Source organism: Ptychodera flava, chromosome 20, assembly GCF_041260155.1.
Source record: "Ptychodera flava strain L36383 chromosome 20, AS_Pfla_20210202, whole genome shotgun sequence".
In the NCBI taxonomy this organism is placed as follows: Eukaryota; Metazoa; Hemichordata; class Enteropneusta; family Ptychoderidae; genus Ptychodera; species Ptychodera flava.
This window is the reverse complement of record NC_091947.1, coordinates 34,460,217-34,476,622: the sequence shown is the minus strand read 5'-3', so window position 1 is coordinate 34,476,622 and position 16,406 is coordinate 34,460,217. Positions and strand designations below refer to the sequence as shown.

Here is a 16,406-nt window from a genome sequence, read left to right as displayed (position 1 = left end):
ATGATTAACAATCTTACCTGATTTTGCATCTTCTATGTAATAGAATGCAATATCTATCTCACAATACCCAGCTCCTTTGAGACTGTCTTTCACATTTTGGATGCTGTCAACCTCAAACAGTACCACCGCCGTTGTGTAGTTTTGTAACCTTGCACATACATTCATGTTTTTCACGGTAACCATAAAGGATTTCAATGGCTTTGACTCCCAATGCTGGTAGATAAATATACAAACATGTATATTATTAGTAAAAAATCCAAGAATCAGTGAACATCAAACAAAGTCAGTTGTAACAAGTTACATGTGTGTCCAACCTTATGATTATGGAGTCTTGAACAAGTGTGTTAATGTTGTCTTGAACATTATGACAGCTACCAATTGCTCCAATTTCAATATATCTAATTTGCGCACAAATAAGACTTACACTGGTGAATAAGAATTGCCTACACTTCACAGAAGGGCATCTACCAGTAGATTGATTACACTAACTCTGAATGCTTGGACATTCTCATTTATATCTCTTTTGAAGTTATCTGAAGGAGATACCTGCATATGTACCGGTATATAAACATTAGGGTTCTCAACAAGGGGAATTTTACAGATGGGCCGCCTTTATGTATTTGTATCTCATTTGCTATCCTTTGACAGGAAGCCAATCAAGTCATTAACCAAACAAAATAATCCCATGCTCAGTAAGGAATAGCAAAATAAATACAATTCTTAATCAAAATGAAGAATATTTGAATACCAAGTACGTTTTCTTACAACATTATCATTGCTGCATGAAGGCTTTTTCAGTGTCTATAATTTGGAACACATTTGTTGAATACATATTCTTGGCACAACAAAGTTGTTTTGTGGGTCTCGTGTTTTCACTCTTTGGGACTATTTGAATAATCTTGTGTAAACCAAAACTAGATGCATATGTCATCTATATTAGGCCTTGACCTTGTTACGCAAAAGAAACCTGTAATCAGGATAATCTCAATTTATCTTGATTGTTACCCAGTTTGGAGTCACAGAAAATTGCCAAAATACTGCTAATTACATGTCCCTTTCGCTTCTACAGCCTGTAGTACATGTATTTCAAGCAGGTAAAGAGGTAGTGTGGCAATGTTGTTTTTTGTTCTTGTTATGATTAAAATTTTCAATACAATAAACAATTACATTATTTTTTCGACAAAACCTTACCTTTGGCACATCAAGTATGGCCAAGTCGAATCCGGTCTCATGTCCCGTCATCTGAATCATGTCCTCAGGTGTGAGTTTCAGAACATGGCCCCATGTCGTATGATCGCTTTTATTCTCTCTTTACTAACAATGGTAAATTGCTTGTCACTATTGGTTGGACAGCTTTCTTGCCTTTCCACTCGTAGTCTGTTGCAGTAATTAAGGAAAACTGATGGAACATGTGGCCGAAAAGATTCATGGGTGAATCTCAATAGGTTTTCTCTTTTTGTTTCCTCAGGGAATTCTGCCACTGCTACGTCCCATGATGACAAGTTCATATTCTGTATAAAAGTTTTCTGCAAAGTTCTCTGTTGAGCTTCTTTGTGGAATTCACAAAGTGCAAATTTTCTGTCATACAAGTCCGTTAACATTGCTTAGGACTGTCTCTCTGTCCAGGGCTTTTAGGGGACAAAATATGTAGTTAGGGATGTCTGATTTTGCTGCCCGCCTGTCTTTTTGATGTTTGGCCTTTTCATACCCGTGCCCAGTGAGTATTTCTTCCAGCAGCTTGTACGTGTTGTCATCTAGGTCTGCTAAATATACCATGACTTCCAGTGCATGACTTCCTTTTTCTAGAAACAGAGAAACAATTTGTGTCATGACACGCTCATACAAGAGATGTACATCTGAATGACTTATTCCACTCTCTCTGCACAGCTCTATGATTCACTGCAGATACGGTAATGTTTTGCCAAAAGTACTCATTACATAATTTACATGTTACATGTACATGATACATATTTCCTCTGCAAGTCTGAAATTTGGTGTATGACAAAGAAGTTGTCAGAAATAGGTCTATTATGACATATGTGTCCTGACACTAATATGTGTAATGTGCAGAGGTAATTTTAATGTGTGTGGTTCCAAACATGTCAAAAATGACAAACGTGCAAGCAGATTATAACAACTTCTATGTCGACCCAACACTACATTGTCAAATGTGCAGAAGAGATATTATGTAGCCTGTACACACCTAATGTGTGTCTTTCCTGAATTTTCAAACGTGCAAACCGATGTATGACAGTTTTTTGGTGTGTCACAGAATGGGGATAGTGAAACATGGGCCGAATCAGAAGAAAATGTAAAGCGAATTATTCATGATAATCTTGGGATGGAAGACATCGTGGAGCTCGAACGCGTGCATAGAATTCCAAACGCACCATCTGTTCGCGGGTCCAAACCTGTCGTCGCCATGTTCAGAAATTACAAAGACAAAGAACAGACTCTTCGTAAGGCTTACAAGTTGAAGCACACGAACATTTCTATCAGTGAAGATTATACAATGATTATGCAATGAGACTTATTCTTGACATTGTTCCGCCTCTTTCCACTTTTCAAATGTATACCCAGCTTCATTGGCTGCCTATTAACTTGAAACTCCGTTGTAACCGTATGGCCCAAATTTACAGAGCAACTCACAATCTAACCCCCGACTACATAACCAGTTTGTTCAATAATTACATCCCTTCTAGATCACTTCGTTCTTCCAATCAGAATCTCCTTAAAGTTCCCAAGGCACGTACACTTCTCTATCAGAACACCTTGTCAGTTGCGGGTGTGGATGAATATAACAATCTCCCCAAATCAATAAGGGACTCTGAGTCACTGACTAGTTTTAAGAAATCTTGTAACAACTTTTTGTATAATACTTACTTGTCTGATGCCTTTTCGTAGTTTTTTATATCTATTTGTTCTTGTGTGTTTTTTGTCTTTTCATGTTTGTGCTGTAAAGTGTTTTATGACTTTCTTTTGTCTATTCGACCTCCACGAAAAGAGGTGTTTCACCTATGGAGTTATCGAGTTTAAATAAAGATTAATAATAATAATAATAACAAGAAGAATACGGGACATAAGTGGCAAACTATCAGATCTTCGACGTTCTCTTGTCAAAGCTAATAGAGACATGAAAGCTTATTTGCAATATGACAAACTTGTCGTAAAGGAAGCACAGTACTGTAAACGCGCGTTTTGTGTCAATGAAGAGACTGGGCAGATATCGGAACGTGCGTACATTTTTCGAGGTGAAAGCACTGAATAGGGATGTGGTCACGGCCCATACTGTAAAGATGTCAGGTCACTTTCTCTGTTGGTATGGAACATCAGAGGACTTAAAAGGAATATTTGGTAATCCAGAATTTTCTTGCTTGTGTGCGAAATATGATATTGTTTGCTTACTAGAGACATTTTGTGTAAAAGACGATAAAGTAAATTTTCTTTCTGATGATAAAGTATTCATATATCCTGCTGTTAAACGCTCTAAAAAAGGGCGTCCCAGCGGCGGTATTGCGGTTTATGTCAAAAAGTGGATTTTCAACAAAATCATAAGTTGTAAAACTGACATTTTAGAAAATTGTGTTTTCCTACAGTTTGAAAATTCATTGTTTTCTTCTCATAATAATGTTACTTTTTGTTGTTGCTATTTACGTCCTGACAACTCTTTAGAAGAGATAGTTAAATTAGATGATTATCTGGTTAATGTGTGTGGCAGTAATAATATTATTTTGGCAGGAGATTTCAACGCCAGAACAGGTACACTTGACGATTCAATAGCACACATTCTGGTATTGGAAATTGTAAATTATGTCCCAAGTGTTTTTGACAGTCCACGTCGGTCAAAGGATGACGTGGTTACACCTGCTGGCAAAGTATTGATTGATTTATGTAAAGGAATGGACATACATTTTTTGAATGGCAGGGCTGGCAGTGATAGTGTTGGGAATTTTACTTGTGCAACAGCCTTGGGAGCCAGCGTTGTGGATTACATGATCATGTCTGTTGATTTCTTTGAGTGTGTGAACGACTTTGACATTATACCTCGTACTGAATCTGACCATTTTGCATTATCTTGTAATTTACTGTCAAGTACCACACATGACATTGTCTCTACCGGTACTGTAATCTGCCTGTGGTTTTCTATCTGTGTGTAAATCTGTCAATATGTATCTATTTTGCAAGCATGCACACATTGTACATTTCCATCTTAAATACCTACATGTATTACCCATAAGTACTATCACCAGACAGCAAAATACTTCTTTTATTGCAGTGGTTACAGAATGACTTTTAGGGGTATTTTGATGAGTAGGAAGAAAGGGTGAGGACAAGGCCAGGTGGATTTACCAGAGCACAATAGGCTAAAATGATGCTTAGCTGGCAGACTCTTGAAGGATTGAAAATGACAGGTATGAAATAAATGATTTAACACACTGTCAAATAGGACACCTGAGTCAGGAAAACATTTAACCATTTCTCAGTGCTTTTTTTCTGGTACCAACTGTACTTTTCAAAATCATGAAATGGACAGTATTTGTAACATGTAGTGTTTTATCTAAAAAGTGCAATGGTGGGATTCATCCTCTGTTGGCATGTTGGCACTCTCTAACGATTTGTCAAATGGTGACCTGCACCTCTGAAATGATGCCAGTCACTCACTGGAGATTATTGCAGCCTCCTCTTGCCAGCGTAGAATTACATCTAAATATTCTGGCAAAGGGGGAAACTCCCTTTTGATGCCATCCCAGATGAAACACTGGACTTAAAACATGTTAAAATGCCCAGTTCGTAGCTTTAATAATATAGGACAAAATTGAATGAAGTAAAGTGGTGAATTAATTTGTTTGTCCAAAATGACTGATATTGACTGTGTATGGAGTGACCTTGGACTGCTATACAAATATGTCAGTTGTGTATTGGGCAAATTTGTATGGGTATTGGTCATGACAACTTGTATTCTGTGATACTAAAATGTTTCTTTTCCTGCGTTTTTATTTTGCAGTGAATTCCTTCGTTGAAGTGATGAAATACCTTCTGCAGAATGGAGTGGAATACTTTTTAAGTGAAAAGCTGTCAGGATCCACTGGAGGCACACTTCAATAAGTCATCACAGGGGAAGTGCCAACAATGATCCTACAGTCCCGGCCTTTGGATACCAAGAAAATGCTATCAGATTCAAGAAGTCCCACCATCTGCATTCAGTAACACGGAACACAGGGCGATTCAAGAGAACTGTGGAAGAAGTAATCAACAACACACCACTACCTAAGAGGAAAAGAACAACAGATCCATGATAAAATCCAAATCAGACATTGAGCTTACTATATAAGGACATGTTTCTGGCAGAAAACTATTTAGTTTGGGAAGTAAGAGCAACTTATATTTGTGAAATGGGGAATCTTGAATGTTGAAATTTCAAAATTAATTGAAACATACCCAAGCTGACATTACTTTTGGGTCAAGGGATCACTTTTGGGTCAAGACTAGTGAAATGCAATGAAAAACAAACAGAAGTACTTGTTACATTTACATGTAATTTATTTTCAACTAAAACAATCTTTACAAATATTAAAACCACAATAAATAACATGCTCAGTACTGTCCAATCTTTGCAAATGGAAAACCATACAGTAAGTATCATAGGCAGTATTAGGTGTTAAAAATAAAGAGAAGAATATGAGTGGTTACTTTTAATTACCACTGTAGATGACAGTTCTGGCTTTGGTCTGGCGATCAAATCTTATTATTATTATTATTATTACTTATTTCAGACTTTCAAAAACGTCCAAAAAAAGAGCAAAGAGAAAAAGAGCAAAAAAAATTGGAAAAAAAAGTTCATGACAAGACAGTAAAATAAAGCACAATTAATATAAAATATTTGCCCAGTGGGCTTGAAGTCCGTTAAAGCTCATGTCACTTACAAGAAGTCTATAAATCAATACATAATTACTTCTTTGCAAACACTACTAAAGTTGTACGTTGTTCTTCTCCTTAAAACTGAGAAACAGTTTACTGAATGGTGAACGAACACCTTTGAGGCACTAGTGTTTCTTGGATAGCCAAACAGTCTATGAAATGCATTGTTGTGACACACAATGATGCTACGAGTAGCACTTACATTAAAATCAGACCATAAGTACCGGTAATTAGAGTAAATGTCATTACAAACGTTTAAAAACTCAATATTTAACATCAACTGAACAGGAGTTAAACTTTCTGAGAAGCATACTAGCCCTGCAACACAGAGCTCTACGTTGCCTTAGAATGTCTTTGTCATCACGTAATTCACATGTGAAAATATGGCCTAGGTAAACAAACTTTGGAACAAATTAAAGAGAAACATCACACAGCTTGACTGGAGAACAGTAGAAAGCTTGGTCGACAATTTAAAATGGATACACTTGGATTTTCGTGAATTATTTTTAATATTGTGGTCAGAAGCGTAGTTTTCACAAATCTCACTGCAGAGACCTTTGATGGACGGCGTGGCAATACCCATTTCATCAGCGTAAGAAAGATTGTTCATCATGATCCCACCCACTTCGAAACCCTCTCCAGCATCAGAAAGCCTTGTATTCAGTGCGTCAATATAGACATTAAAAAGAAAGGGTGAAAGGATTTCGTGGCGTACTCCATTCACAACATTAAATGAAATCGAGAGAGAGTTAGACCAACGGACACAGAATTGTTGAGAGCCAAACCAGTTTGTCAAAAGGCGGACGATATAAGCAGGTACTACCAATCAGTTTCTTAAGAAGGGTCCAATGGTTGATTCTACCAAACGCTTTTTCTGCGTCAAGGAAGCAAACAAAAATTGAGCTCCCGTTTTGTATGTAGTATCTGATAGTTTCTTTCAGTAAAAAAATACACATAACGGTACCATGTACCCTTTTAAACCATATTGATTGTCTGTGGTATGTAAATGGGGTTATCACACCTGTTTTGGAGAATGTATTCAAATATCATAGAGGACAAACAAGTTAGAGCAATTGGGCGGCAGTTGTTCTTATTTGAAAGATCAGTACATTTGCTTTTGTTTTCAACTATTCGACAATGCTATTGCAAAATGAAAATATCGTACTTGTACATACAACTTTGCAATCATTGTCATCAGTAAGGATGATTTCTGATTACACTACACCACAGAGCATTGATCTTCTTGCTTGCCAAAATCTCATCAATAATTGGCTGATTTATACCTTGGCTGTTAGACAACTTTGATATGTGTGAAACATTGAGGTGGCGCTTGCATATATACAGGTTCAATCTCCATAAAAACTTGAAACGCTATATCGGTTACTCTGAAAAGTCCTTCCCGTCCTGTGCATATAACCATGATCCTTCGGTTTCTGACATGTCACCACCACTGACTGTCTTGTCTTCTTGCATATCATTCAAAATTGATATGTACAAACTACCATCCTTCTTTTGTAATTGTTTCCTAAATTTATATGCAGTGTATCCAGCAAAGTAACGTAATGCCTGCTTTTCGTCACTGGTTATAGGGAGAACTTCTGTTGTTAAAGTCTCTTCAACCTTTGCACAGTGAGCCCTGGCTAAGCATTCTATTTCAAATAAAAATAACCTTGTAAAATGGAACAAGCTCCTCTCTTCACATTTGTAAGAACATGTTGTAAGGGCACTCATAAAACATGTCATCACATTCTGTGTTACACTGTCATCAACCCACATGTTAAAGAATGTGTGCCATATCTCCTCTGACTGACTGGAAAATAAAGTCAAGTGTTCGCTAGCAGACAGATTCCCACAATTTATCACACAACAAATCCATGGCTTGGGTTTCCATTTTCTCTGATTTCAGCTCAACAGCAAGACACTTCCCCAAATCTGTTTCCAAAGACACTGCAGTGCCCATCAAAGGCCAAGTTTTCATCACTGGCAATGGTAACACATTTCTTCACAATTAAGTCAAGCATCTGTTGTTCAAGATCACTTTTCTTATACAACATACTGTGTCCGAGGGAACCTAGACAAAAATTTACAGATACAATCAGATCTAGATATTTTCCACTAATTAAATAATACTGTCATGTGACTGACTGGTAATAGGCACATTTCTACTTGTCTTAAAACTTGACAAGCCACTTCACTAAAGACTTGCAACACAAAATGATCCATGCAGGATATTTCTTCAAACAAAACTGAAAATTGCTTTGGTGTGCTTGACTTGTGCAGTCAAATTCATATCACCATGTTGTTGTACTTTTTATTGCACTATTTTTTCATGAAATAAATCTGAGGTCAGCAATGCATTGGCTGAAGACATCGATGTAATCACAGTACTCTTATGCTAAAGGTTCTGCCCAGTTTCAGGGTACACACTGAAATAAAAATGTGTAAATGAAATTCATAACATACCTGAATGTCTTTTGTTCTTGGAATTTGTTTCCTCGGGTAACTTGCCATTGAGAGTTTCTGAAAAAAATAAACAATTCTGTATATTGCCATATTCACAAATAAACAATAAAAAATTAAAATTAAAATGCTGAGACTAAATTTTTAAAAAAATGTATGTTTCATGGTCCAACGTACGCCAAACCCCAATAATCCACAGGCGCTCCATAACTGGGTAGTCTGCTAAGTAGATCGATTTTCGGATCGATCTATTGATCCCGTAGTCGATATGCCCGCCACTGCAACCTAAATTTAGTGAGTATTTAGGTTGCAGTGGCGGGCATATCGACTACGGGATCAATAGATCGATCCAAAAATCGATCTACTTAGCAGACTACCCAGCTAAGGAGCGCCTGTGCAATAATCCGTATGGAACCAAAATGTGATGCAAACAAAGAAATCTGGCTTTCAGTTAAAATCTTTCAACCCACGTTAATTTGACATGAAAATATTTAAAGTTACCTTTGATGTTGGAAGTCTGGTGGACGTTCTATGACCTCTGAAACCGCTCGCACTTTTGCACTGCTTACTGCACTGTGGGCATCGGAAGACAGTGGAAGTCGTGCGTGCCGCTGCTAAATTTCCATTTGAAGTTGATTTGGCATCAACCTCAGGGACATCATCTTCTTCTTCCAAAACCGATGTCCAATCACATGCGGTTGTCTACATGTCCGTCCCCAAGGGTGGGTAGGTGTTTCGTTGTATCGCTAATAAAGATATATTCTACCAGCCTTTGGTGTTTCGGTCTTAGCTTAGCACTGCCCTTGACAATCTTGCGTATACGTTTTATCAACATGCTGCGTCTATTATCTGATGAGTTTGAGTGCCTAATTAGCCAAAGTAACCAAAGGTAAATTACTAATCTGTGGACGCTCTCATCAGATTATCACCGGATTAACTTTGACAAAGTCAACAACGAACGCACCAGCAAGGTCTTCAGTTATACCTTGCTGGTGCGTACGTTGTTGACTCTGTCAAAGTTAATCCGGTGATAATCTGGTGACTGCGTCCACAGATTAGTAATTTACCTCGTTTACTTTGGCAAATTAGGCACTCAAACTCCTCAGATAATACCGGTAGACTAAATTACTACCCTTGCTTGCCTTAGCGAATTACGCAATCAAACTGGTAAGATAATAGACGCAACACAGTGACGAAACTTCGCTAAAGATTGTCAAAGGACGTAAATACGAAAAAAGAAATCGCTACAAAACCAGCGCTAACATAAGACAAAGACACCAAAGCTGCAAAGAAAGGTTGGTAATATAACTCTTTATTGGCAATATATATCATAGTAAAACATATTAAAATAAAATAAACCATAGCAGGAAGAACCCTGTCCTTAGACAAGACACCCCTACCCCTGGGGACTGACTTTGTTGCAATTCCCTATGGTCCAGTTATACCTTGCTGGTGCGTTTGTTGTTGACTTTGTCAAAGTTAATCCGGTGATAATCTGATGAGAGCGTCCACAGATTAGTAATTTACCTTTGGTTATATACTTTGGCTAATTAGGCACTCAAAACTCATCAGATAATAGACGCAGCATGTTGATAAAACGTTAACGCAAGATTGTCAAGGGCAGTGCTAAGTTTAAGACCAAAACACCAAAGGTTGGTAGAATATATCTTTATTAGCAATACAACGAAACACCTACTCACCCCTGGGGACGGACATGTAGACAACCCCTGTCACTGATGTTGCTGAAGTTTAGTCACGATGTAAACACAAAGCTTATAAACTTTAACTCCTACGACGCATGCGCAAATAGGGAGCGCACAGCATTCTGGGGGAACAACTGGCATTATGCATGATAATTTTATGCGATGTTGACCCACATAAATTGTCTGGTTCCCTGACCCATTTCCCCGGTAGAGGGCGTGGGAAATATAGGGTCAGGTACCAGCTAATGTAAACATGGACGCTATTGGGTTAAAATAAAACAAGCTGTGATTGGATGAAAGTAACACTTGTAACTTTTTCTCATGTTTCTTGGGTTTCGCACTTTCTGGCTCACTTGACACCAACTTCTTGTTTGTACCACAAAGCCGTGGAGGTAGAAAGAAAGACTTTTTACCTCCATGATTTAGCCACTGTGATTTAGCACACCTCTTGATACTTTTAGAACGTCTACATGATGCCTGGCATTTTTCAAGAAATTCGGACACCACTCTATCCATCGAAATCAATCGTCGTTCACAGTTCCAACAAAGTTTGCTTTCAATTAGCTGTGATATCACAGCAGTACTTGTGGCGTGTATCGAATGTGCTCTGGTCATTGGGGTCACCCCACAGTCGGCGATGACCTCAATGACCCTAGCGCATTCGATACACGCCACAAGTACTGCTGCGATATCGATATCACAGCCAGCCTTAAATCACCTCTATTTCCCCGTAGGCCCCACTTCTGGATTAATCCTTTCAGTTTATATTTCCATCTCGTGTGCCAATGTTTTTGGTTCGGATACCAGTGTTCGAACATAATTCTGATTCAGTCGAATTTTGACCGGCGTTTTCATGGTAGCAGCCATATTTGTTGCAGCATGTTCTGTCAGGTGACTAGCCTCCGCCATCTTGAACAAAATTCTGTTCAAGATGGCTACCCGGTACCTGACCCTATATTTCCCCACGCCCTCTACCGGGGAAATGGGTCAGGGAACCAGACTAACATAAATTAACACCTCTCAACTTGGGGGTTATCCCCATTAACAACGATATATAAACACGGTCTATAACAAAAGAACTGGCTGTGTTGCTCTTGTGGAGGGATCGTGGTTTTCTCAGTCAATGCACGGAATCAGGATCAATGTCATGACAAGTGTAAGTGAGTATTATTGTTATTAATCACTGTAATATAATGACTTGCTTATGTCATAGTCTCGGTCGTAAAAGGTAACTGACGAAGTGATATTATATCTGCACACCGTGATCTGCAATAATTGTAAACTGCATTCAACCAGGGCTCCACATTTGTGCAGGGACCGTGATTCAACGCGGATGTGACTTCGCCGTCAGTATCAATGCAATTGTAAGGATTTCTTGTTCTGCATTGCTGTGAGTTTGACCGTCATTTACTCGAAAACTCTCACTGTATAGAATTGTCCATAATTGATTGATATTTGTCCAGCTTCATCTAGTGTTTGTTGAGTTTTGTAATTTTTGCCTTACCACACTCCTTGAGTGTGTTGTTGAGCAATAAAGTAAAGTGAAGTCTATGATTAAAGTTATCTCCTGAATGTCTATGACTGATTTCGGGACAAGAAGTATCCTTGCCTTGATCAGAATTTTCGACTATGTGACCCCCGGGATGTGACCGTGACTCTGAGCATGGATGTAAAAAACATCGATGCTCTGAGTGATAGTGGTAGTATTAAACATTTGATGTTCTCGCCAGTTTGATTTAGGGGAGAACCATTTGATTTCGGGGGGGTATGGAGGAAGTGGGTGTGGTAGCAAATTTTTTTTCCAGTTAGAGTGACAGCAATTTTATTTTTTACTGTCAGACTTGCATCATTTTTTTTTCAAATGGAGTAGCAGTGCAATTTTGTTTTATTGGTCATCAAGTTTGTAATGCGTTGTTCATTTGTTCATAACTACTGTATACCAACCACATCATTGGTTGAACTGAACCTATACATATTTTATTCTGTGCAAGTAAAAAGAACAAGCTGTTTGTATGAAAGATGTCTACCAACCATACTTCTGCTACCTAAATTTTTATGTACAAGAGGTAACTGGTAAAATATCCCTGAGGAGCTAAATGATCTTGGAATTGCTGTACTCCTGACCCCTGTGTATTGCTTTCCTTTAAGCCATCGTAGTAGTACCATGAACCAGAAGAAAATATCTTGCATGTGTAATGTGACCCATTCCAATACATTGCAGCATGCAGAACAAACCTATGTAATCAAAAACACAAATTAATTTGAATTAAGATTGGAAGCATAGGAGTGACTATAAAAACGGAGAGATAATTAAACAGCTAGCAAATACCCGGTACTATACAATATTAGCATTATTCATAATGTATTGCAATATTAAAACAGGTAATTTCATGTGTATTTGTTTTATTGCTTGAACTAAATTCCGAATATCAGAAATAGGTGTTATTCAGCAATGCATAAGAGTAACAGTGGTACAACAAGTTTCACAGAATCCATGACAAGGGTGGAACACAAATAGTAAATATTAGTACAAATGAGAAAACAAAACTTACTTGTGGCCAAATATTTTCAGGGATAAAGGAATGTCACTCATCATATTATTCCTTGAGAAATAGTCCACACTGAGAGGCAACAGAAGTGGAATTCCAATGCACAAATGTTCATTCATTCCAAGATCGGGTACCTCCACAATACCATTTCTCTCTGGGGTAACAGAAAAATGCAGTATTTTATTTTATACACATGCAAAGTGTTATACAGATAGATGACATATTTTCCACTGACATTATTTCTTGAAACAGTAGCACTACATGTATTAGCTTGTGTGTTTTTTTTAAATGTTAATATGATACTGACTCATGTACTCACATTTCCAGGCCATCTTCATCATATGCAGTGCCTCTCACTGCAGCAGAAGTATTAACTGGAATTTCTCTGAAAGCTGCATTGCATAAGGACTGGTTTGGATGAGCCCAGTCTTTCAGCCATTTCTAAGAAGTTGTCACTTGTTGATGGCTCACTATAACAGTAAAAATGAATACGAATTGAATAACGATTAAATAATTACATGCAATTTAGACTTTTCTTGATTTTCTAACATTTTTACAAACTACAAGCGAATGCATGTAAAAATATAACATGAAAACTTGTAAATATATTTAATTTAATTGAGCAAATTTGATATATTTTTCAGTTGAAATATTCAGGGACAGGATTAGACATCTTTGATACATTTACTAGATGATTTAGATTGAACATCAAAAATTGAAATCTTACATGGCATATTGAAGATATATCGAAAAGTCTGTCTCCAATTATCCTTCATAATACGGTACATACCTTAACACGATTGTGCTGAATACATTTCTTGATATCTTTTTGGGACAGTTCGTTGAATTGCACACACTTTGAAGAGTGATTGACAGTAGCGGTTTTAGTCTGTTCACAAACAGGTCACCCTCATTACCATATAAGTTTACTGTGCCATCTTTTTCCAAGAACCTTTCAGGGAAGTCAATGTTTTCAGACATCCAGGCCCACTTGCCTTCTGCGTACTGACCATTACTGAAGTAAGCAATGACACTGGCAAGGGCATCTTTTACTGCTTGGTCTAGGGGTAGCATCCATATATTTATTACCCACTGGTGTTGAAGAATGTAGAAAATAGTTAGACAGTTGTCTATTGGGCATGTGTTCATTAATTTGACATCTTTATCTTCTGAATATAATTGTCCACCCCATGGAGGTATATCATATTGGAAAGACACCTGTGAATAACATTGTTGACTATTTGACTTTAATACTACTGTTGCTGATGGTTCATCAGCTTCTGGTTTGGCAATTGTCTCTTGTACAGCTGCAGGTTTCAAATTTTTGTGGTGAGGAGTTATCACTGCAGCTTTCATATCTTTTGTGAAACCCTTCTTCTTGATTTCTTTGGATATCATGTTCATTTTATCTTTGAGATATAGATCCATAACACCAACTGGAATGCCAACAAATTTCTTTTGTAACTACCAGTACATCTGCCAATCATGATCATCTACAGTCTTCTGTAGATTCTGTTGTCTTTTGACAGTAGTTGAAACTTTATGAATACAGGCTGAGACTTTTTGATTATACAGATTATTTGCCAGGTCTTCAACTGTACTTTTGAAATCATCACCTGTGGAACTTGTTTTTATAAATTCATCAAGTTTGCCATGTATTGCACTCAGAGTATTGTTACTATCTTTAACAGTTAGAATAACTCTGCCTTCCTGTCAGACACTGATGTTTCTGATGTTAGCTGTGGTGCGCCACAATCTTCGATCGACTTCTTTAGCTGTACTCTAAGACAATCCGCATCGTTTGGTTTTTCATGGGTCAGTACATTGCTTGGACGTTCATATGAAAATGGCTTACTGTTCTTCACTGGGGTTGGTTGTTTTACCCACTCAATATCTTTCTGTATCCAATGTGATGTTGAATGAGACTCATGATACTCGTATGGTTTTCCTTCACTTAATGTATCAGTACATCCTATTCCACTGGCTTGTACACATCCATCCAGTATTAATCTTTACGGCCCTGATACGGCTTTTGTGGCCCGAGGTCGTACAGCGGAAGGGCCCGAGCGTGCGAGGGCCTGTACGGCGTACTACCAAGGGCAGCAAAAGCCGTATTAGGGCCCTAAAGGTTTTATCATATACCTTATGGAACGTTCATATATGCTTGAAATTAATATTATACGAATCATAGTAGGTATTTTTGAACGTACATAATTTTAAATATGCGTTATTAAACAGCTGGGACAGAATCGGTGATACCTTGACAGGTTGGCGATCGCAAAGCCGCATCACTCTTGTCCTTGCGGACTAATATATGACATCACTTTTTGTTTACACTTTGCTGCTCACGAGCTGCGTTGCAAGCGCTGCTTTGCCTAAAGTTAGCTCGACGTCCTGCGTTCCAGGACGATGGATCGAGGCGGGACTCACATTGACATCTTATAAAAGCATCCGAAAGATGAAATTATCAATATGGTTACTGAAATACCATCTGAATTCGGCGGTCTCCAAATAAACTTTGGGAATTCTCGGCCCTTCAGCTTCCGTATTCTGCATCGCTGACTTGTGAGAGTACAAAGAGGTTAGCTTACTGTACACATTCACACGTCAGACACATACATCGATACGGACAAAGAAAAAAGTTTAACCGTTTAAAAACCAATCAATTATTTAATGATCATCACATTTGTAACAATGTTTAACAACATCATCATCAACAACAACGAGCAATTCAATAAATGTAACACGTAGTGTCAAAACTGTTCAGTTCACAGTTCACTGCTAGAAAAAGCTGCTGCCTGCTGAGCAAACGATGGAATACAGAGTGCAGTGAACGATCAAATACAAAGCGAACGATCAAATACATGTATTACTTGCTGTCGGAGTCGTACATCACCATAGGTCGTTTTCTTGAAGTTGATGGCATGCCCAGGTTGATTGTGCAGTTGTTGAAGACAGTTGCTGGTGACGGGTAAGAACACTGTGGTTGGTAGGGTCAATGGGCTGTCTTTTTTTCCTCTGTACCGTCGGTAGATGGACTTAATATGGCTAAAATACGCCGGTGATCTTCTACGGAAACGGTATTCTAGTGTTGCAAACTTGAGACGTGAGCAGCAAAGTGTAAACAAAAAGTGATGTCATATATTAGTCCGCAAAGACAAGAGTGATGCGGCTTTGCGATCGCCAACCTCATACCCCCCACGTAGAGAAGTTCGATTTGGTGCGTTCCCACTATGTGCGTCGCCACTGATACTTACAGAGAGCGCCACATTTACTCGTCAAGCCATTTAGCAAAATGCCTAGCGAGACAGGGAGTCATTTGGCCAGATAACAAATAAATAGGCGATCAACTTCACTGGTTGGGTACAGCAATTGCAAACGCTATAAAATCAGCGGGTAATCTCAATCGGTGTCAATTGACACTTTCTCTGATGAGGCTATATGTAAACATTTCGACGCGCTGGCTCTACTTTCACAGAACAGCGCGCACAGAGCTGTTCAAATCACAAAAAATATCACGACACATTGAAGTTTTTTTGCATAATAAAAGTATGAATATTAAAATTTATATCGTTTTCGAGAAAAAATGCTGAGGGGTACTTTTACTAAGCGACCACATGAGTCATGACGCATAACAATGCTTGGACAGTGCTGACGTCGACAGACGGTGGGGCCCCAAGGCGGGATTTTTGAACTGAAGGACGGTTAGAAACAGTTCATTCACTTTTTAGAGAACGGTGTAGTGACCGTGATACCCACAGGCTTCTTTTCCGAA

The 16,406-nt window shown here is 38.3% G+C and overlaps 1 protein-coding gene across 1 annotated transcript; it reads right to left on the bottom strand.

Moving 5' to 3' along the window:
* Positions 1-12,956: 12,956 nt before the first annotated feature.
* On the bottom strand, positions 12,957-14,616 carry LOC139119661 (uncharacterized protein C14orf28 homolog). The gene is made up of 2 exons (XM_070683490.1): positions 13,422-14,616; positions 12,957-13,101 (listed from the first exon to the last, which is right to left on the bottom strand). Exons 1-2 carry the CDS (start codon positions 14,057-14,059, stop codon positions 13,002-13,004), a joined length of 738 nt encoding a protein of 245 aa, XP_070539591.1. The 5' UTR covers positions 14,060-14,616; the 3' UTR covers positions 12,957-13,001.
* Positions 14,617-16,406: the final 1,790 nt, after the last annotated feature.

What these genes read in the sequence shown, in the direction of transcription:
- LOC139119661 (XM_070683490.1), bottom strand. Translation starts at nt 14,059, where the DNA reads ATGGATCTATATCTCAAAGATAAAATGAACATGATATCCAAAGAAATC. An exon ending in TTCAGCACAATCGTGTTAAG is followed by an intron (nt 13,102 to 13,421) that starts GTATGTACCGTA and finishes TTACTGTTATAG; the next exon opens with TGAGCCATCAACAAGTGACA.